Source organism: Anopheles funestus, chromosome 2RL (genome assembly GCF_943734845.2).
Source record: "Anopheles funestus chromosome 2RL, idAnoFuneDA-416_04, whole genome shotgun sequence".
Lineage (NCBI taxonomy): Eukaryota > Metazoa > Arthropoda > Insecta > Diptera > Culicidae > Anopheles > Anopheles funestus.
The window spans coordinates 10260769-10284860 of NC_064598.1; the positions used below are offsets into that span (position 1 = coordinate 10260769).

The 24092-nt window shown below is 41.1% G+C and overlaps 1 protein-coding gene across 14 annotated transcripts in view; it reads left to right on the plus strand.

Moving 5' to 3' along the window:
* The window catches only part of LOC125764703 (uncharacterized), a 178594-nt gene that overhangs the window by 148337 nt on the left and 6165 nt on the right, over positions 1-24092 (plus strand). For all 14 annotated transcript variants that reach the window (XM_049429223.1, XM_049429224.1, XM_049429226.1 and 11 more), the window contains 3 exons: positions 533-966; positions 13006-13228; positions 19385-19512. In XM_049429223.1, coding sequence (XP_049285180.1) covers positions 533-966; positions 13006-13228; positions 19385-19512 — 785 coding nt within the window. The remainder of the gene's footprint in view (positions 1-532; positions 967-13005; positions 13229-19384; positions 19513-24092) is intronic.

The following is a 24092-nucleotide window of genomic DNA, read 5'->3' on the forward strand; positions in this document are numbered from 1 at the left end:
TACACTCGTTATGTTAAACGGATTTTGTCGGAACAAAAATATGTTGACTCATAGGCTAATTTATTCCATCATTGTTTTACTTCAATGGAATTTTGTTAACATTTGAATGTGTTGCTTAAAGTAGCCCGTTCTTCAAAAAATAAAAATATTGTTTTTATCGATGCAAATTGCACGACCTAGCTTCATGAAACAAATATACAATTTTCAAGTTAAAACTACACAAGATTTTTCACAAACACGTTAAAAATTAAATTTCAATAATACGAACTGTATTGGTGAAAAACGAAGTTCCTAATTACAATTCAAAAACTCAAAGACGCAAGATATCCCATTCAGTTCTTTAAATAATTTGCTTCATATATCTGGCATATGCGCTAAAATTCAAGAATTTATCTAGTTTTTCTAATATGTCTGGGGAGCTTAGAAAGAAGAAATTTCTCCTTTCATTCGTCGGAATTTAATTGATTCACATTTTTCAATCGATGCTGATCAATGACACTCAATTTTTTTTCCTATTTCTTTATTTTTTCAGTGAATGCAGCACAACGAGAAACGATCCCGAAGCAGCAGCATACCACATCAACGAAAGACAACAGCAACCAAGGGCAACCGAATTTGCTAACCGGCAGCAGTAGTGGCAGCAGTAGTAGCACCAGCAGCAGTAGCAGTAGTAGTAGTAGTGTTAGCAGTAGTTCTAGTGTAAGCAGCAGCACGAGCACCAGTGCTGGCAGTGGTAGCAGCAGTAGCAGCATAAGCACCACCAGCAGCAGCAGCGCAAGCGGTGCAACAGCCGGTGGTAGCAGTGGCAGCAGCAGCAGGCCATCCCACGCTGAAACGACGGCCCTGCCAACGGAACAGTCCCGTGTAGGACCGTATTTTGACGTTGCCGCCTCGAAGAACGTTACCGCGCTGCTTGGCAAAACCGCGTATCTCAACTGTCGGGTTAAAAATCTCGGCAACAAGACGGTAAGTACCGGGTGCCGGACGCATCAACTTGTCTTTCGTGTTCTCTTTTTGATTTAATTAAATTCACACCGAATACGAAAACAGGACCTGCAGCCAAGCCTATTCCGGGCATTGTGCAGTTGCAAAACCGACTACAAACGTTGCCTGTACTTTGCCGATGAGATATATACGAAATTTTTCTCTAAGGGTAGTGTACCGTGGAGCTTTTTCTGAAACGGTAGAAGAAGAAATATCTTTCCTCGTCAGTTGATTTTGGAGAAACCAACAGTTTCGAGGCAACTGTTGCCGAGATGCGTTAGGAACTGAATGTTCGATCGGTACATTTTCCGTGATTCTTTTGAATCCTTATAACCCAAAAAGGCAAGCGTTTACATCTGACGATAGAGGCAAATTGCATTTTCAATCCCAATGAGTCACGCAAACGGTAAGCCTGGGTGCCTGTTCGTAAGGCATTCGTTAAGCCACAAAACTTCAAAGATCTTACATGATTACTGACATGTTTAGACGTTAATTTTGAGTTGCTAAAACATTTTTCTTCCGAAATTTACACACAAATGAAAGCAAAGAGATCGCAATGGACTAATTAAAACTTGTATCTATGTTGCCTACATTTCTAAAACAATCTTCAATAAATTAGGAACACTCCAAAAATAAATGCACTTATACTAATTACAGTTGGAGTTGAAGGTTTTTGCTTCCCACTGATATGATGAAACCAAACAGTTCAAACAGAAACGATGCTTTTAACATTTTTCAAACCCTATCTAATTGAAACGATTCTTTTCGTAAACGAATAGCTTATTCGTTCCATTTCGAACAGAATCTATTTTCAACGGCCTTCAAACAATAACAAAAAAAAGCCTTGATCATGGTACGACACGATACGAACGGACGACGCTTAACGCTACTCCAATGGACGATGTTGCCAAACCACCCGATTCAACCAACGACGATTCTTTCAAGCCATTCAAATGTACCACTCGTCGCAGTTTCAGTGCAATGTTAAATTCATGTTCCTTTCGGCTCTCTAATGTGTCCGCCCCAAAACCATACACCCCCACCTCCTCTTCAGACCTCCCCACACTCTGATATGGATGCAGGAATACTACATCGCGCGTTCATACACTTCCTTAAATTCATACTGCCACACTGATGCAAAACCCCGATAACCGCAGCGATGAAGCCAATCGGGATTCCGTTACGTGCGATAGAACAAGGACGTGCCATGAACATCGACAACAAGGAGGGGGGAGAAAAAAAAGTAACATCAACCTCGGTACATCATCTCGCGAATGCATTTGGCAGCTCACTGGCGGGGAGGCACGACCGAGTAACTAGTAACGCCAACGCTCTTGCCACAAATAGAAGACAACGGATCGGATCGATTTGCATTTGAACAATTCATTCCTGACCGAACCGTTGCCTACATCTGACGGTTAGCCCATTACTTACTCAACCGGGAGAAGCAAACCAACGAGATACACCGAAAAAAAAAAAGAAAAACGCGTTCTCCATTCAACTCGATGCGAATGCGCGTTGTTCTGTTCGATTGCACGATGATGATTCTGCAAGCTGCAACCGAAACGTTGTCTCTCTGGTAGACCTGGTTCATGCCAATTGCCAAGCGCACCAGAATGGAATGGAAGACATACACACGCAAAAAAAAGTGCTCCAAATGCCTAGAACATACGCAACATATCTAGTATAAGGCAGAAAACGAACACACATGCAAAAAAAATCTACCGGAGTACAACACACTTTTCCACAAGTACAATAGCAGTAGGTACCACCATAAGCATTGCTGGTAGCAGCGAACAAGCTGCAAATGCTGCAGCGAAGGTTTGCTTAAAGTAGCGTACACATTTGCCAGAATTGTTCTTTTCAGGTTTCTCCATGCGGTTGCAAGCAACAATTCATTTGCGCTCATCGACGTATCGAGATGCAGCAGAACGTTTCTAGTTTTGCAGCGTCGAACAAACAAAAAAGGTGACAATCGTTTCGATGCACCAAAGATGGTAGCCCCGACTTCGTACCAACTTGCACCTAGGTACACAAAAAAAGACGCTAACATCGAACCACTAGCCAAACGTTTGACGAGCGTTGTCATGTTTCAAGCTGATCGGTTTTTATAAAACCGACGGATTCAGTCTCCCGCACGGCGTATGAGGCGAATGGACGAACGGATTGGTTTTGGTGTGTGTTTCGATTGATTTCGATCCAATTTCATGGTTGTGCATTCATCTTCACGACCATTGGCAGAACATTATTTTTCAAAGTAAATTACATGTACAATTGGTTTTTGATACCGTACCTTACACTTTATGCAAAGATCCAATTGACAATTTACTTTAAGTGTGGAATTTAAATTTTTCAAGTTCAAGTAGCAAAGTCGAAGCTGTTTCTGGATGTTGTTTCAAGGAGAATTAGAATCCTTGGAGGAAATTGAAGGAAGATGTAAAATCCTTTCCCCTTTGTTTAACTTTTGACAGTTGAAATCAATTCTGTAAAAGGCATTAACCAGACTTTGTCAAGCTAAATACTCCAGAAATCGGACTTCTGGTCACCAATAATAGTGTTTAAGCTTTTTCTTTTTATCCAAGTAAATACGTTTTAGCCATGTATCATTGTTTAACAAGATTTAATGTTTAAGGTAATTCTAGAGGATCCTTTCTCCCATCTTAGAATAGTTTGAACATCAATAGTTTGAGAATAGTACCAAAAATATCAAATGACCGATTTAAGGTTATAACCAACGTTGGCAAAGAAAAGTACATACATGGTCAGAACTTCCCAAGAGTTCCGTCTGGCTGAAGTAAAAAGATTCTTGCAACACTCCGAACAACATACAATATACCAGGTTTTATTTTAGTTTTAAAACCTTCCTATAGTGTATGTAAAATAAAAGTTTGAGCACACCATTAAAATGGCCATCTTATCGACCATTAAAGTTTCAGCAACCAAAATCGAAGTTTCTTACCATTCTTAGCTTTACCTTCACAACCACAACCTTTTCCTTAACCTACGAAGCAAATGGGTTTTCTAGTCTACCTCACCCAAATGTATCCAATTTTGCTCACCCTGTCGCTACCCGTGTCGGCGAAAAAGTTTTAGAGATTCGATCGAATGTGAACTGCACAAGTAGTCGATCATCTTTTCATGCGCCGCATACCATCAACCGTCGCATCAACTGATCAACTTGTCCCATGATTCAACCAGGCTCTAATGGATCCCCCGGGAACAAATGTGTTTTCGAAAACTTCGTACAACAACGTCTACATCCAGGCCGGCGTCCTGTGCCGGGCAGGTCTCGGGCTGCCTATTGTTATCCAATATCCTACGCTGCCTTTTCCACCGGCCAGCCCCACCCCGAGTTTTCCGGTAATTAACGACACCCCGCAAGAGCGTTCTCATTATGTTTGCTCAGCTGCTGCCATCTCGAAACCGGTTGACCGGGTGGCAACGGTTGGAAAAAGCAAACCCAGAAGTAGCATCGGAATATCCGCTTTTGGTATAATACCCGTGGCTGGCGTTCGGGTGCTTTGTCGATCCATTTCTCGAACCCACTGCACAAACCCCGAAGCGTTTGCACAATGTTCAGCTCGCAAAGCAAACTGCAGGAGAAACTTTTCAACAGCCTCACGCACACACAGACACATACAGCAAGACAACAAGAACAAAAAATACATCCTATCTCGCGACTTGCACTTCCAGCACCGGTACCGCACTAGGGAAAAGACGAAAAAAAAGGGAAGTGAACTATGAATTGGACACCATCATCATTGTTAGAACTTTGTCTTTTAAGGCAAATCGTACCAGCAAAAAGGACATGAACTCTCCACTGACAGCATGAGCACCCGACCGGGCGGCAGTGAATCCTTTTTCATTTTCTTATCCATAAGGCGCACCCAAGCCTCAAGCATCAAGTTCGGCTTCGGTGGAAAGCTTTCTGTCAGGAATATTCGGCGAGTGTTGCTTCCCTGCTTTTTTACGTCGAAAGTACCGATAAAAGCCAACCAGCGCGTTCCAGCGGCCCGAAAGAACGTGTCTGTGTCTGTAAGGGATTGTCTGCAAAAAAAAACTTTTGCGAGTGAGGATTTTTCCTTATTTGCCTTCTTTTTTTTTTTTGCTATTATAACTGTCTTTCAAACCCCTAACGAAACTGCAATGGCTTTAGTGCAGCATAATTAAGAAGATCTTCCAGCAATGGGGTGCCACCGAATGGGCCGTTGATTTCGACCGAAAGTATAACGTTTGCCGAATACGAATAGTTTTATTTTCTAGCCAAAAAGGGGATTTTTGTTTTTTGCTCGCTGCGGTGCTACTTCGCGCACACCAGATGGCAATAAGTGTCCGGGTTCGAGGGTAGAGTAAGTTCATGAAAGTTTCATTAATTTTTTCACCTTCTGGGCCGTTTTCCCAACGGTTTGGTGCTAGCTTTTGGGCATCGAATTTGGATCCCTCCACAGAACAGCGCGTCACCTATCGTTGATTGGCCGAGTGGTGAGCATTAGACCCGGACAAAACGGAATTGCCATTCGCTCATTAGTCGTAATGTGGCAGAATAGGCTGCCAAAAAAGATTGCCGGCGTGGATATAGAAACCATACCAAACTTTGACCTAAAGCATCTGTGACGATGTAAGAAAACGGTCGGAAGGTTTATGATAGCAACCAGAGTAGGAAAAAGGAAGTGCCAAACAAGTTGGGTTTAATTTTCAACCTTCCAACTTTGACCGTCTTTTTCCTGGGCAATCGGGCACCTTAAACATTGTGCAATCCTTTCAACAAATTTCACCGCATAAAGCTCATCCGTACGACGGTCAGGAGAGCCATCAAATCAAACATACACACACGTAGATGGTCTCCACTGCGATAACGGGGAAGGGGTGTCGGCAACGAAACTGTCCTGCCCTGTAAAGGTCGTCTGTCAAAAGAGATGAAGGGACAAAAATTCGTTACTGCATTAGACAGCAAGTCCATTTATCGTTCTGGCACAAATGACATCTTTGCTTGCTGTTCTTTTTGCCTTTTTTTTCCTTCGGCTCTGCCATTTCTTCTTTCTCATCGTCCGGAAACGGAATTGAACCATCGTCATGTTAGAGGGACAAAACCCGCCGGTACGACAGTTTTTGGACGATCGGCTTTGACCGACCTATTCCTTCATATTTGACGAATGTACCATCATTTCTAGGGAGGGAGAAACTCGATAAAAGCATAAATCTAAGTGAGTTACTTCGAAAACGAAGGGGGTACTAGATACTAAGGGGTTTGCTTTTTTCCATCCCCTAGCGTACGAAAACCCCCAAAAAGGACAGTGAACCGTTGGTACCGTTGGACATGAGCAACCGGAAACCTTTTTGCAGCCACACAAGCAGCCAACTACACGGAGTTCCAAACGAAGAAGGGTGGAAAAAAACACTGGAAGCAATTGTACTTGCACAACGTCCGTGTCCGTTCATTCCCGTTCTACCACACTCCATCCTCGTAACGTATTCTTTGGTTTTCCATCACCAAAACACCATCATCCGGCGATGGGAATGGTTTTACGCTGGTGGAAAGCAACCGCGGCAAGGCGTAAAACAAACAGGATGACTTGTGAAGTCTGCACAAGAAGCGAACACCGTACGTTGGCGTGTGTTTGCTTATATGTTTACCGAAAAGGCGCTTTTTTCTTCTCTTTGCACCACTTTTTGTTTTCGTATTCTCTTCTTTCGTTTATGATTATTATTATTTTTTTCATTTCATCCAGTTTTCGGTGGCCATGAATAAAACATTACTGCTAGCAAAGGAAGTAGCCTTGCAGCAAACGGGATTCTCGGGTGTGCCTTGTACGGTCGCAACAGAGAGAGAAAGAGAGAGGAAGGGAGGGAGAAGTAGAGAGAAGGAAAAAAAAGAACGCGCCTAGATCCGCTTAGCATCAGACACGAGCCAATAAATGTGATGAGAAACTGAAGAGGAAAACAACAACGCAGGACGCTCAACAGCATTTTCCTTTTTTCCCACCCCACCTACCCGTTCCTCCATCCTGAAACCCTTCCCCTTCTTGAAGCGTTGTGGGTGGTACGGATCGGGAAAATACGTGCACCGGAAGAATATTTTCAAAACCTCTCCGATGAAGAGGAAGTGTATGAAAATATTTATGCAAACTTCATGCATCGTTCCGTGGCGTCGCTAAACTGGCCATCGTTTTGGGGGAAATGGGGCAAGTGCTCTCATATGCACGAGGCTAAGAAAGCACCGTCCTCGTTCGTGGTGGATTGATTGTGAGCGTTTGTTTAAGGGCATAACTTTGCTCTTGCGCTGAATCGCTTTATAAAATACGCATTGCAAAACCCGTGTGGAAGGTATTCAATTTATAGCCTTTTATGACTGTTTTTGATTGCATTTGTGCAAATGATGATGATGTTTTATAATTACTTCACTTTAATCATGTTTCCAAACAATTAATCGTTGCTGTTCGTTTTAGCTTTTTCTATCTTCTAAAAATATCTGCTGAAAAGTATGTCGTTCACCTTTCTCCACAAATCAAGTTTCTCTCACAGACAATGAGAACAATTTATCCCTCTTCTTGGTTTTGAGAGTAAACTATTTTCATTATTAGAATTTCTCTCAATTCATGCCGTTCAATCAATCTAATCAATAAACAAGAATGGCAGCAACTATACTATATTCTTCTAATTTGAACATTCTTCTTGAATTAAGTGACAGAGCAGACGCCAACGTCTTTAAAAAAGGTTAGATATATTAATCGATTTAAGATTTTTTCTATCACATGATGACATGTTCATTGCATTATATCTGGATCAGTATATTCCCAAGCTGGGTCGTACGGTATCATTCGAATGACGTCAGCAACCGAAAACACAGGTCATCAAGAGACATCCATTATTGCTGTTTACTTTATGAATGCAAAATATTTCAATACATTTCTGCATTGGATTTGCGAACAAAGAATAATGGTTTAAATCTTTACTGTCAACCATTTCCCATGTTGTGCCGTCCGTCAGTGAGTCAGTTTGTTAGTGACATTTTTTCTTTCCAACTTCCCACAGCTCCTGTCATTGAACCTCGTTCGTTAAACAATTTCAAAACAATTTTTCATATGCTACGGTTATGCATTATAAAGCATAAAGAAGTGTACCATCGTAACCGCTGCATCCTTCCGGTGAATAACCGACGACACTGTCATCGCTCTGTCATAAAGGAGGACCGTCATCATTGCGCATTTGCCATAAATTGAAAGGAAAAAATCGCACATCACTGCAAGTTTCTGTCCATAGACTTGTACACGTATATAGCAACCAACTGTATTGCATTCCATGTGACCCCGGGAGGGGGGGGGGGGGGGAGGACTGTAGTGGGAGTGAAAATTTAATTACACTCCTCGAGATAACGCCCAGAGCAGACGGCCGAAAGTCTTCGTCCGTACCAACCAACAGAACGAGCAACTTTTTTAATAGAAAAACTCAAACTGATTCCCATTAATATTAAACGAGACAGACTATTACTTCATTGATTTTTATCGTAGTTAGGTACTGTCCCGATGTGCTGATGGATATACTCATGCACCTTTGGTTTAGGGTGCATGTTTTACACTTTACTACACTCCCATCCGATCCATCGAACCAGCATATATCCCAGTGGATGTCTGCCGTCGTCCGAGCGATCATTGAGTACGTCTCGTTAAGTACGCTATTCATCCACTTCATCTTAACTTAGGCGAGTAGCTGACAAACACGTTCGAACTCCATAATGGAACATTATTAGAAGCTTGGGCGAAGAAAAATGAATGGCAAAACCGCTCCACCCTACGCCGCTGTTTGACAACAAAATTAAAACCCCAAAAAAGAAAACATGTGTTCCACCACCCACCGAGACGACGAACAGCAAAACTTGAACCACTAGTTGTTGACTGCCACTAGCACTTTGTCTCATCTTTTTTTTTCGCTCGATCTCCAACTTTCGCCCGGCCCAGAACCGTACCGTCTGCACTCGGGTGTGCCACAACCGCACGGTAGTGGTTTGGTTGGAAAAGTCAATCAATATATTCGATTATGTTGTCTCATGCATTATTCAAACATAACGAGCAGCAAAAGAGGAACGTCCGAACTGAAACACACAAACCAACCGTCTGGAACTGCACTGGCCGTACATCAAGCACGAGCACGCTACCGTACCGGGATGTTGTCTCGCATGCTTTACAGGATTATGTATACCGTTTATTTATGATGATGCAAAACTGCGAGTAATGCTAATGATAATCACTCGATTTCGTCCAAGGCATAAATCCAGTTACCCCGACTCGGTTTCATGTTTTGATTGGTAATGTGCATAATTGTTTTGTATTGTGGAGAAGGATACAATGGACAATTGGTTAAACAATTTCGAACGCCTATTAGATGATTTGATTTCTGGATGTAGATTTTACATCAAATCAAAACCACTATTATACAATATTACCTGTTACTCTGGTAGAACTTGTACCTTTTGAAAATCGATCGAATCAAAAGAAACCCTTACGGTAATCAGTAAAATAATCAAACCCGAGGGCAATGAGTTGATTGTTGCTCGATAAAATAATAAAACCACATTTGTTTCGTATTTGTTCCGAAGGTTTTTTTTCTTTTGTTTTGCTTTAACCTCGTGCTCCTGTAAACGAGATTCGATATTCACTTTTCCGCTACCGGATATTAATAGTTTCACGTGCGCTTCCCATTTTACAACGCAAAAAACCAATCTTCAAAAGTCCAATGGTCGGAAGTGAAACACAATGGATTAAGTAAAACAAAACCAAACCAAAAAAAAACACCACACCAAACTATCTACCCCGTTGGCCACTGTGTACGAGCTGCTAGGGGTAAATTCACGAGCTACGAAAAAAACCCCTACAACCCCTCATTCCACATCCGATCGGACCAACGTGAGACAATTCTGTTTTCGATGAGGTTCACCTTTTTTCCACTTTGCATAACAACACCCTCGTTCACCGCGAACCAAAACATTCATGGATAATTTATTCCTGCTGCATACAAGCAATAAATATATTTTATTTTATTTATTTTCCCAACCGCCTGACACGCCGCTGGGCTACGCTGGTGAAGAAATGAGAGCTTTTTGTTTGTTTTGTTATTGTGTTTTTTTTCGCTACTGCTGCTGCTGCTTCTCGACAAGCTTTTGTTCGTGTTGCTGGTATTTTTTTGCCGTGCAGTGCGTCCTTGTCCATGCATGTCCAATTCACCCGGAAAATCGCTACATCGTTCTGCGCCGCATAACCATTTTCACGGTACAAGGACATTTGCTAGATTGTCTCGTCGCAAATTGGTTCAGTTACGTCAAGCGTTTGCACACTGCCGTGCACACTACAAAACACAGCGCCGAGTGCGGACGACCGTTGCGAGCGACCGGAAATGAAAGCCTCATCCGTTGGTTACGGAATGAATCCTATGTTTTTTGGGAGGGAACATTTTACGACCACTTGAATTCACACGCATCCCCACAGATGAGGCTGGCTGTACCTACAACGGTTGTATGGTATGTTGTATTAAGGAACTGAACGAAAGAAAAATAATACGAATATAATATCGGTCGATCTATGCCAGCAAGAAGTGGATAAATGAAAGGAAAATCATTGTCGTTGATAGTATTCGCTGACGCATGTTACAGCGTAGAATTTATCGATTCGTTATTTAGTAAACAAAATTTTCCTTTCATTAAATGTTTTACGAGGATATTGATTTGGATATCAAGCAATTGGTTCGTCCGATATCAACCAAGAAAACGTAGGATAACTCGCAATATTTTAATGCTCGTAAACGAAACTCGTCGAAGTCGATCTTAAAAATCGCACAAAAATTTAACATTTGCAAAAATATTTGTATCTCTACTGAATCAAAGATGTATGAATCAATTGAAGAACAAATTTCAAAGGTTTTCTTGCCCATGTTGACGTATGTGTTCATTAGCTTTGCCTTTTGTTCGTTGTTTCTCATGTTTTAAACCTTCTCTATTTATTATTGTGTCTACTATACAAATATCTTTTCGACAGGACACACGCGAGCCTCATTTTCCTGTTGTTTCTGTAGTATGTTAACTATGCGTGCCCATGATTTGTAATACTCTAATCTACTGCTTAAGTGCTGTAGTACGGTTGGCCATTTTGGGCTGAAGCCCCGCGAGATAGCGTGCTAGACGCGATACGGCCAAATAATACCATAATTTCTGGTTCGTATCGAGAGTCAATAAATTTTCACACTCGAACTGCCACGGAAAATTGGCTCGCCCAAATGGTGGGAAAAGATAAATTGATTGTTTAACCAACGGGAAGCTTTAACTACCAGGCGTCTCCATCATATGACCACTGAACTACCATGCGCCTCCATCGGATGTTCGTGTGTACAACACATCACATGGAGACGCTTCAACAGTTTGGTTTTCTTCTTTGATAATGGTTTAAAATAGTTTACAACTAAATACTATGAAACAAGTTATATTTATATACAATTATGTTAAGAAACCAATTTAACAGTGACTAAGAATTTCTCCCGTTAATAATTTCCCAAACAAAGAAAGTCCTCATAAGAAAAAAAAATACAACCAAATTATAGAAGCGTTTGACATTTGCATTTAATTGGTCACACAATTTCAATAAACAGAAACGTGACAACAACCCCTGAAAAAGTCTTAAATTGTACAAAAAAGAAGTTAACCCCGATCTAATCTTAATCCAAAAAATTGCAGTCATACGTACAGAGTTCAGCTATTCTATCGGAATTAAATCGTAACCCGTAAGGAGTAAGCTTTCGTGCAAATAAATTCCCTGGACCCTGCAACCGAAATGACATTCGCCAGATGCTTCACCATCTCCGTTATGTCTGTAGCAGAGGATACAAACTAATTGATTTCATTATTCATGACATCGAACATTGTCCTACTCTCCGTTGCACTTTTCTGTTTCAATTATCGCTGCGTACGATAGCATCTGGAAATGATCCGGTTGCTCTTCTTTCATGCAGCAACATTAAAATTGTTGTAGATTTTGATATTGTCATTGTTTTGCTTTTTTTTTACAAAATAGCAAAGCGGAGTTTCATAATGTTTTCATACTTTGATTACATTTTTGTTCCATTCTTTGAAAGAAATATTTAAGCAATAAGGCTTAACAGTTTTGTAAGAAAGCAAAGAAATCAACACACCACAGTCAAATTTTCACATCTACATCACAGCTGAGTGCATTGGTATTCCTATCTGGGAACCTTATCGAAAATCTGCATCACAATTTTATAAATGAAAATGTTTTGTGGTACAGACTACTTCATGCATTGTACCGAGCTTTCCATTGCCAATGGAGCTTAAAAAGATTTTTCCATTTACCATATGTCTAATGCACAGCTATTAGTGCGATTTGCCGGATGAAGTCAGATCCAGGCTCTGTTGTGCCCGACATTCCTTTCCCCCGGGCACAGCAAACCACAAAACCACACTGACAAGCCAATCGGAAAGTGAAAAGATGGCAAGATGGTCTCAGCCGTGCCAATCGGGGTTAACATGCAGCAGAATGTTATACCCATCGAAATGCTCGCTCTCACTGACCGAGATGACTATTAACATGATAAACTTCAACAATGTTACCGCCTGTTGCATGGTAACAACCAGACCTGTCAAAGGTTTCGGTTAGCTTTATCTTCCGGATCTGCTTTCCTGCTTATGGATGAGTTGCCATAAAATATCTTAGTTTACAATCGTTTCATCCTGGGAACGATTTTAAGTGCAAATATGTGAATGCTGTAGCTGATACTGTGTAGGAAGGATAAAATCATTGCGTTATCTCTTTTTATGGGGAAGAAGTGTCTCTTTTTATGGGGAAACTACAAAACTTATCTGCTCAAGATAGTTTCAAATCCTCAATTTTTATTATGTCTTTTTTAATAAATGCAACGACCCATATCTCGTTTATGTAATTGCATTTTCATTTACCAACTCATTGCCCTAAGTACAGATCGCTTTCTAACCAAACTCCTCTAAACAACCGTTTCCATTAACAGATGTTGCTGCAGGTGTCTTGGGTCCGTCACCGGGACATTCATCTACTGACGGTTGGCCGGTACACGTACACCTCCGATCAGCGGTTCCGGGCGATACATCATCCACACACGGAAGACTGGAGCCTGCAGATCAAGTACCCGCAGCATCGCGATTCCGGCATCTACGAGTGTCAGATTTCGACGACACCCCACATGAGCCACTTCGTGCATCTGAATGTAATCGGTAAGTATCTTTCACCACCTTTACCAGCAGGTGTTTGAAAACTTTTCCACCCACCCACCATCACACACACACACATTGCTCACGTCGTACCGGTACGTGCGCAAATGGGTTGCATGCCAAAGCTTCAACCCCTAAATTCCACTCAAACATCGTGACGTCCATCGTTCATGAGATGGTGGTACGGTGGCCCATCACCCTAGTTACACTAGTCGGGCATACTATGGAGATGGTGCAGGTGCATCCTTCCATATAGCTCAGCTCATCCTTGGACGAACTTTAGTTCCGGACGACCGAGCACGGTGGTTTGCAGTGCAATTTCTAAATTAATTTTAATTCCCAAATGCTTTGACCGCATCGTAAAGTCATACCGACGTCCCTTTTGGGATGGTGCAGCTGGCGAACTAAATTCACTACCAACACGTTACTGTTAAGATGTAAAGCAGTAAGGGGCTACCGGTACGAAATTGTAGCACCACATGGCATTCGGGGAATTCAATCGGACAGTTTTGCCTGCCAGTGAAGGTTTCATTGTATGTAGCGAGATTTGTAGCTACCGTTACGATGGAAATAATGTTACAACGGTAAAGGTTGACCTATAACAATGTTCAACAATTTCTTTCTGGTATTTATAATATTCCTCTACTGGCAAAAATTTAATATAAACTAACAATATTCTTTTTACCCAAGAAACCGTTAAAGTCATTGAGGAAACATTAACAAAATATTCTTCTGGTGGATTTTAAACATTTGAATAGATCTTTTCATGAGTCGGGCTTTTAACTTGAGTGAATTGTTTCGTACATCAGACGTGATTATACACAGTCAACAATAATTTGTCGAATGGTTTTAAAATCAACTTTAATAGTAAGGCATTTTCATGCTCAATTAACACTATTTCCTATGACTTCTTCTGACATCCAATGCCAGAACCGGAACACAAACAACAGCAAATGTTGACAGAGTCACTTCAGAGGGAATCCTGAAACCATTCTTATATTCAAACAAGCAGCATACCATATTACCGATAACCATATACTGCACCTGCGAATAATTATTCTTGATTTACATCCATTGCACCAAAACAGAATGAAGCTTTCCATTGACTCTGCTGCATCCAAATCTACCAAAGCGCATGCTACAATTAAGCAACACCAAGCAAATCGCACTTCGATTTCGACTTCTGTAAATGCAACGCAGAAACACGGATTAAGCGAACGAAAAAACGATGCAATAATTAAACGATCTTCTCGACATTGACAGTGCTTGGTGCAGAAGGTGCATTCGCCACATCCCTCGTTGCAATGCAAGAACGTATTCTTCCATCCAATTTCTACCAAACAGCGCTCGTCTCCATGCTTCGTAAAATCTATCTTTACCGACTGTAAACAGTACCATTAAGTAATCATTGCGTTCCGTCCGAAGGAGTGTTTTTGGAAGTTTACCACCATCTACTCGGGAACGCTTGGTCCAACCCAAATCAAATGGTCGTACTGGAAAGTGTTCAAGTAGGAGAGTTCGTATTTAGACACTATTGCGCAATGCAGTACAGTTCAAACATTGCTCGCCGATGTCGAACGATCATTTATCGCTTGTACTGTCTATAAAGGCGAACGCAAAGCTTTTGGTACGATTACGCTGAAGTAAACATTTTCGACCTTTTACTATCGTTGACGTTGAACGCAAACGCTTCATTGCAATGAAACTATTTGGCAAACAATCAGATAGTAAAGGAAAATCACAAACGATTGCAACTGCGTTGCTCTTTACAAAAGTTACAACCTATACTGCGCCATGCAGTAAACTTTGACGTGAATTTGTATCTATTTTTATTTTTCTTAACTATGGAAATAAAATAAAATTCCATAACAAAAAAAGTACACTCTATTTTCAAACAGAAATGTCACAAAACAGTCACAGGTCGATGGTACTCTATATGTCATGGTTTTAATCCGTTTTTCCCTTGCATTTACAACCATACATCAACGGCTTTGTAACGCTTCAGTGCAAAATATGCAATTGCTCTAGCCACCGCTTAAAGGATTATCATGGACTAGCTTACGGTGAAAGCGGAAACTGCGATGGCGCTCATGTAATGCGATTGCTTTGAGTCAATTGACTTTGAGCTGAAAGTTTGTACATTTTAGAAGAAGCAATTATCGCTGGCCGTTTATTTGCACCACTTAAATGACAGGAAGCCAAAGAAGTAGCGACAGTAATCAACAAATAAATGCTACACTTGTTCATTCGATAGTACATTTGTGGCCGGATTATTAAAAGTGTATACCACATCAATACAGCGCCTTCGATGGTATAATTGGCTTGTTCATCGTTTTATTTTCAAACGTACAATTGACCATTTCAGAAAGTTACTGAATTGTACAGAAGATGTCAATTGTATCCTCGAAAACCCTGTAATGGAAATGTGTAAATCTTGGTTATTTGTTTAAAAATTGTATTCAAACTTTTGGTGTTTTTTTCGAAACATTCAAGTTGTTTTTTCTCGCTTAGTTCTAAACCTCGTCAAAGGTTTATTTATAAAGATCCTTAAAAATAATACAGCCTTCACATCAGACTGGAACAGCTTTAAAAGCCATAACAAACCCATAATTGTGTTAAACGTTATGAAAACGGTCATCGCTTGCGCACAGACTATGGAACGGAGTGTACATTAAATGAAACTAATTACAGTACCAAACCACAAAGTTAATAGAGATCCTTTATCCTACTGCTCGTTCGTAGCGCTTTCCCATTTAGTGACTGTTGGTGTTCTGAGGTGTTGGACAACACTAAATCTTCCCCTGGCTGAACTGAACCCGGTAGACGAGCAAGTGTATGAAACAGTTCGTTGCAGGGAAGTTTTGCAGTCATTCCAAACAGTGCCAGCTTGATGACGCCAGGTTGGTCACAATAAATCACTGCAAAACCTCGAATTGCAATTTTCCGTATCAAATCCCACACTGGACCCCGCGTCCTCGTGACCCACTGCACAAACGTTCTGCTTGATGAGCCCTCGGCCTAAGGCGATGTTGTGACAGTGCACTACTGTGCTACTGCTGGTGGTAGTATTTTTCTTCTACTTTTTACCCTTTTCCAGCACATCCTAGGCCACACTAGTGGTCTTCTTCACGCCTTCGATAAATCCTCTATCTCATTTGCATTCGTAAGGAATAAACCAAAGCCACGACTTAATCGACAAACTCATAAAACTCAGTGTGGAGCAATTAAAACCATCGATAAATATTAGAGCGCGTACGGTTTCGCTCGAATAGTTCAGCAGCACCGGAACCAGCACCTTACCAGAAGCCGAAAAGGGGGTGTAACAGGCCCAGGGCCCGGTTGCCCCGTTTCCTGTTGAGAAAAGGTTGAAAGTTTCAGCCGGCCGGAAGTTACATTGCGAGTGTAAATCGCTTTTTGTCCGGACTCGGTACTAGAACGCTGCCGTCCGAAAATAGCACACATTCGCTGTTGCTGATAAAGGAAAAGTCGATTCCATACCGGGAAAGTTCCAAGGACTTCCTGCACTTCCCAGTAGCAAACGGTACTTGCGCAAAACGAGGGAAAACTTCCGCCAGCCCGTGCCCGAAATAAACTTCATTGCAACATTGGCAAAGTGTTTTAGAAAAACATTGTTGGCTTATCGTTAAACGTTGTTCTACCGGTTAGGCAAATGTTCTGGATGCTCCTTGGTAATGTGGATCCGTACATCCCTACTTCATTGCGTTGTCTTGTTTATAGAACAAAATGCTTTAATTACTATTTATGAAAACTGTGTCAATAATTTTGTAAAGTAAATCTTAAAATGTTCAATACTTCTAATATGCTCGTTTTATTGGCCTATTCTTAAGTTTGTGAAATGAAGTGACAATCATTGGTTGAAATAATCCATTATTCAAAAGTAATATTCTATTGACTTTTAGAAAAGAATCAATAAACCCTGTAATATACATCAATACGAATACACGTACATATTCTTCAACATTTAAGGCTCTTGGAGGCTCTTGGTTGCCCGACTAAGACAACTTATTTAAGAAGCAAAACTCCAATGAACACCAATCATATCATGCACAGAATGAAGAAATTTACACATAATCATTAATCCCCATCCAGGCATTCTCCTTACCACTGTCAGACACTTTGCAAGACGTCAACATCTGGTATGAAGGAAGGAATATAAAAAAACTAATTGATGAATTATCATAAATTCCGTTAATGGCAAAATTCCACAAACGCACACACCCACACACATATCAATTCCGATCGTATGCGAAACATCTGGCTTAATATACGCGGGATTAAAATGACATCCATTTTCTTCTTCTGACAGGATGATTCCACATTGAGCTATTTTCGCCGCTCACTTACACTTTCACTCCCCGCTTTCTCCACTCGTCACGCCGAAGGCTGAAAAGAAAGGGCTGAAGGTTTTTTTTCTCCACCAGAGCAATAATTCCAATTCAACGAATGTCCTAATACCATACACACGAAATTAACGCCGAAATATCTTCACCCGCTTCTTATCGATCGTAAGAAACAAGGACATTCCTCGGGTGGAAAAAAGGACTACCTACCTGTGGCGGTTTCCTTCACGGCGCGTAGGTGGTGGTGGCCAACCCGATTCGAATCCCACTTTCCTGTTTTCAATCATTTCCGTCACCGAAGATTTAAAAGCACAGAGCTGCCAGTGTAGCCGGGAAGCAACCAGGGAAGGAAATAAAATCAAGTGAAAATATTTGATTTATTACGCTCCGTGTTAGTAATAAGCTCGGCGCAGCCATAAGCACGGCGGGTCCATCCCCATCGAATGGACCCGTCAAAGCGAACGCAAATAAATGCCTACGGGGTTTTTGCAAACAAAAGAACCATAGATATTCAATCGGTCGGTGCAAAACATTCGACGATTGTGCTCAGCTTAACCGTTTTGTAGAAAATCTCGTTTTTTCCCCCGTTTGCCTCACATTTCCCAACGAATTCTTTTACCATCATCCATCGAGACGTATCCTTTATATGTTTTTTTGGTTGTTGTTTTAAAAAAGAGTTTCTTTTAGCTTTACCAACAAAAATTTATAGCAGAAACTTGATACTGTCCACGAGTGTAAAACCCAACCATGGGTCATTTTCTCAAACGAAACAAAACAAACACACACACACCCATATATCTTCATACCCACCCAACAAAAAACGGAGAAAACATGGCCAAATGCTACCGTTTTCACCTTTGTGTTTTTTGTGTTTGTTTAAACGTTTCTAGGCTCCTGCGGCCCCATAAAGGTATCGTCTTTGGTATTATTTGCAGTATGGCAGTTTTTCAAACTAGTCGAAAGTAGATAACAACAGCAAAAAAAAACGAAGGAATATAACCTTTTCAGACTTTCTTTTTCTTTTTTCTTTTGGTCTCCTTTCACCATCACACTTCCACCACAGCTTGGGAATGGGTTTTTTGGGTGGGCACACGGCATAAATCTTTTCGAAATGAAATAGCACAAAATAATAGAACGTAAATGGAAAGAAGATCCATTCACCTACGGTTGCTCACCTTCACGGAGATGGCCGGATACCTAGAATCGATCGAAACGGACCGAATTACGGCAAAGGGTTGCAAGAAATGGAAAAAGGCAATACCTCCAAAACGGAACCTTAAAAATACCCCATGACACCATGACATCCGTGAAGTGTGTTTCGTTTCTTTTGCACAATTTCTACGATTTTGCAAGTTGCTTGGCAGGTGTCCTGTTTCACTTCTTTTTCAGCCATTCTGTCGAATATTACTACTTCTTGATATTACATTACATACTGCCTTAGTTGTCGGATGGAATGTGAACGAAATGTAGTCAAATTCTTAATTCTCATAAGACAATATTTGAAAGACATTTTTAAGTTACGTATAAAAAATTGCAAAAAAGTCTTCACTACTGGAAAGATAACTTAAAAATATTAATTTAAATAAAATAATAGAAAAAACCAGTCAAACCTTTCTGTGTCAGTTTCACGAAATCCAGCTGTAAGTCGATGAGAGCTTGTTCGTGGAATACAACGATTTGCTTCGGTTGTATTTATAGCATTAGCACTTCTTCATTTCATATTCAAATAAAACAATTTCTATGTTGCTACAACAATAAAAACAATATTTGAACCTTCGTGTTTGCATATCTTTCGCAGAACCGTCGACGGAAATAATCGGCGCCCCGGATCTGTACATTGAGAGTGGATCGACGATAAATTTAACCTGCGTCGTTAAGGATTCTCCCGAGCCGCCAGCTTACATTTTCTGGAATCATAACGATGCGGTAAGTAACACTCACAGTACAATGGAGATGACAATCGACACACGAAACATGGTCGGAACGATGATATATCATAACATATTGACACAATTTGTATTCTCCACTTGTGGTCAAAATGGTGTAAAGTTGTTTTGTGATAACAAAAGCATACAGGGACGTAAGGGAATATTTATTTAGCTTTTCAATATGCTATTCTCGTTGAGATCGTTAACAGAAAAAGGATACAAAACAATATTCATGTAACATATTGCGAATTCATAATTATACAACCTTGCCTTCTGAGAATGCTTTCAGTCATTGAACGACTCAATAAAAGCCAATCTGGAAAAAAACACTTGGAAACGGATTCGTGATGTCGATAGACTGCGTAGAAGTGCCAATTGATTTTTCCTGTCACACATAATGGAGTAATTGATTGCTCTCGTACTAACTGCTGCTAACCATCGATCCATTTGCTCCACCCCGTGCTCCACTCAGTCTATTACCGTCCGTTCTCCCTTTCACTAAAAGCACGTGAACGTCCATATTGGTGCTGGGAGTGGTTTTACATTCCGGTTTTTTTTTGCACGCCTTTTCTCTTAACCACTTAAATCTTGGAATCCTTGGAGGGCTCATGGGCTGGATAAAATCCTCACCATTTCCGTAATAAGCATTATGGAATTACCTTGAGCGGTGTAAGGCATACACAATTTCCATTTTTCGTTTCGTTTTTTTTTTTGCCTTCTACTGCACTCTTCCTTTTCTCTCTCTCTCTCTCTCTATTTCTCTCTCTCTCTCTCTTTCTCGCTCAACGGCCTATAAAGGGTGAATAATCTTACCCCGTAGCATCATCCTTCGGTTGAACTGTTTTAGCAGCATCACGTCCGAGAACGATGAGTAACGAAAACTGCAACACACAAAACAAAAAAAAAACAAACTACGCGGCACTTTCGCTAGCAAAACTGTGCGACGAACCGAGCGGATCTGGTTTCACCTTGGTTTGCTAATTTATATTCCACCCGGGAACTTCAGTCTCCCGTAAAATCCATTACCATATTCATGGATGCAACGGTGCGCTAAGCTGCAGTGCGCACGGTCACGAATGCACCTACGATGCTTTCCCGGCTCGCCAGTTTCGGCCATGGATGACATGACGGGCTACGAAGCAACCGAGGGCCGGGGCGGAGCGAAGGTGCAGGTCGTCCGAGTGGCGCTCCATACACCGGCCGGTGTACGGGCTGCCCGCCGACTGCAACACCAAATGACAGTGCAAATGGGTTTCGACGGTACCATTTACCGAACGATTCTACCCAAAGTCGAAACTGCCCGTTAGCATGGACAGGTAGATTAAGCATGACATTGGCGCATCATTGCGCCTCGCTACGCTCACAATCGCCGGGCAACGGGTTATCCTTTCCGATCGGTGCACACCGTAACAGACGCGATAGACCCATTCCGAATCTGCCGAAATCGAACGAATGTGTGATATGTGTATCGAACAGGGGAACACGTTCCCGTTCTGGCTGAGCGCGTTTCTTTACCAAACGCCAATCGGAAAGATGAGCTAAAACTAAATGAATTAATAGGATAGTGAACATCGGGGATATAGTGTATATCGGAGAAAATCGGTACCGTCTGCCGTCTGGTACGTCAGGTGGAAAATTGAAATGAACGCTTTTCAGCGCACTCGTTGACAGGATTTTGGCACCGGAAACTGCAGCTGACAACTTCACTCATGCTGGCCCTGATGGTAATCACACACACGCACACATACGGCCGCAGTTCGAAGAAAAAGTGATGCAAACTGTTATGGATGCTGTATGTTGTGCTGTTATCATTTTATAAATTTACTGCGGGATTTTTTTAATCTACTCTCGAGCATTCGAATGCTGCCATTGCAGCAAAATTTTCAGTTTAATACTCAAATTATTATGAACATCACTGGATGAACATTTTAATACTAAATTTTAAGAATAACCCAACAAACTATGGATTAATAAAAGGTCCATTGAACAGACTGCATTAAATTTGGTACGAACCCATTTTCTCGGTATTCACAAATTTACAAACGATTTTGGAATTTGCGGTAATGAATCAAATTTTCAATGGAATATTTCATGCAATTCGGATAACGCATTATAATGTTGAACGTCAATAAAAACTTAATTAAAAGCTCGTGTAAACTGGGACATGTTTTATTCTTGGAATAGGATCGAGAATTATACACTTACATCATGTTGTGGGTAGCTGCAATTCAAGGTAATTCAGTTGTAAAAACTACCTGGAATAGGGTTTACAGATTTTTCAATTATTTATTCAATATACATATTTCGTTTGAATTTGTATCAAGCTTTAAACAGGCAAAAGTTTCCTTAAAGCTTGAAAGCTCCAATAAAGGGATTGTCTAAATATTGCCAACAAATACTTAGTCCAAATCGTATTGAGCACCCGATTGGAAAATGTTGAAATATTGCAAACAAACAAAAGCAAAATTTTCAAACAAAAACGTGTTTTTTTATGTTTTGTTCACTATCTGGCCAGATCCCATTAATGTTACTTCGCCAGATAAAACCAGCACTTTCACAAATGCTTCGAGTTCCATCGCAAGCGACGAAGGAAATATTTTCAACTGCTCACTTCGTTACGTAAACTCGTTTAAGCTCTCATACATGCTACATCGGGTACGTGCGTAAAAGTGGATTCAATTTCTTTTTTCTGTGTGTTATTATTATCAAATCTGATATTGATGTTGCTGATAAACACCGGAAACCGGATGCCGGATGCCGGATGCTAGCCTTTCCGTCGATTTCTCCAGCACCGTATGCGAGACCTGTTGAAGAGTTCTCGGTACGCGTGGAATATGTGAAAGGAGAAGCGGAAAAAATGGCACATACCAACGCTTACCTGCGAGAAAAAATGAAGTAAAACAAATAACTCTCCCACCGGGAATGGGATCCACCGTTTGGCGGGGAAATCATGCAGGAAAAACCATCACTCAACCACCGCGCGATGGGCAAAACTTCCTGGGCCAAGGACAGAAGAAACTGCTCGGAAACGCTGCAAAAAGGATAAATGGGATTGGCAGTTGCGAGCGGGGGGGGACCAACAGGAACACAATCTCTGAGTAACAGGATCTGGGAAAGTGAATGTACAGTGAAGGAATGAGTAAAAAAATGAAAAACTTTATCTCAATGCAATTCACCGACCGTTTTTTTTTTTCTCTCTCTCTCTCTCTCTTACCCTCTCTTTCTCACTCTGTTCGTTTTATGCGAAATTCACACAGTCCTAACCATGCCGGGAATGGTTTGGCTCTGATAAAGTATAAACAGCTGCGCAACTCGCAAATATTTACTCATCAATAATTCATGAAACAAAATTACGTCGCCGATCGTTGACCAGCGGGAGTGCTCAAGGTTGCCTGCTCTATTTATTTGCTGGTATGCTGGTTTATGCGGGTTGCTCTCACAACCACCATTTTTCGGTACGGCTTTGCCCAGCACGTTTTTAGTACAAGTTAGGAAGAAAAAACACGAAGTAAAATTTAACGATAAACACCTCCGTACCATGATAGCAGCCAAACACGATGGACCGTGTGTTGCTTATTCTCATTTTTATTCACGAAAATGAAGCAATCCGAGACAATCCGTTTATTCGTTCCGATGCTGGCTCCGGACGAACATTCCCACTGATAATAATCGCAACCGCTAGTCGGATATTGACTAAAATGGAAACGGACACAGCCATATTTTGTTGACCTACCGGCAGCAAATGCTCGTTCATCTCAACCCACGCGGTTACACACATGGAACAGAGAAAAAAAACCGTTGCCATGGTCAACAACCCATCGGTTGCCACCGTCATCATTAGCGGTTTGCGTGTCTCTCGCTGTACATGACAGTCCAATCAACAAGTTGCCCTAAACCTACGACCACACATTTCGAGACAGAGGTGACCCCGATGCCATTTTGTTGACACTCCTGCTGTTTCCTGTCTAACTTCTGGTTAAAAAAAAAACAAAAACACTATTACGAACGATACTCGGTAGACTTGTACGGTATGGGAACTTGGTCCGGATGGAGGAGAAAAGAGATTAATTATAACTGACTATCAGATATACAAATCTCACATTTTTACACATTTAAAGAAGTTAAAGGCTTACAAAGAACGATTGCAAGTACTATTTAAATAAATTATAAGAAAGCCAGCCGAGCTTATCAGGCTTATAAGAAGATGGAAAACTCTAACTCCAAGAGTTGACATACCACCAATAGAAGAATGGTGATGTGACCTTTAAAGTCATCTAACATTTCTCCATATATGTGTTCATATTACTATAAGTCTATTGTACTGGTATTCCCCGATATACGCCATACTCGATATACGCGATTTCGTTATACGCGATTTTTTCGAAACTGACATTTAACTTCGTTAACAAAGAAGCAAAATTAAAAAAAAAATCCTCAAAGCCTGGCGTAACGAGTTTCTATCTAGCAGTAACAACTACTTAACAGTTATATGGAAAGAACATTATCGGAAATAGAACCAATGGACGAAGATGAAAAAATGTTCAGTAATGTAAGTCAGAATATCCTCAAAGAGATGGG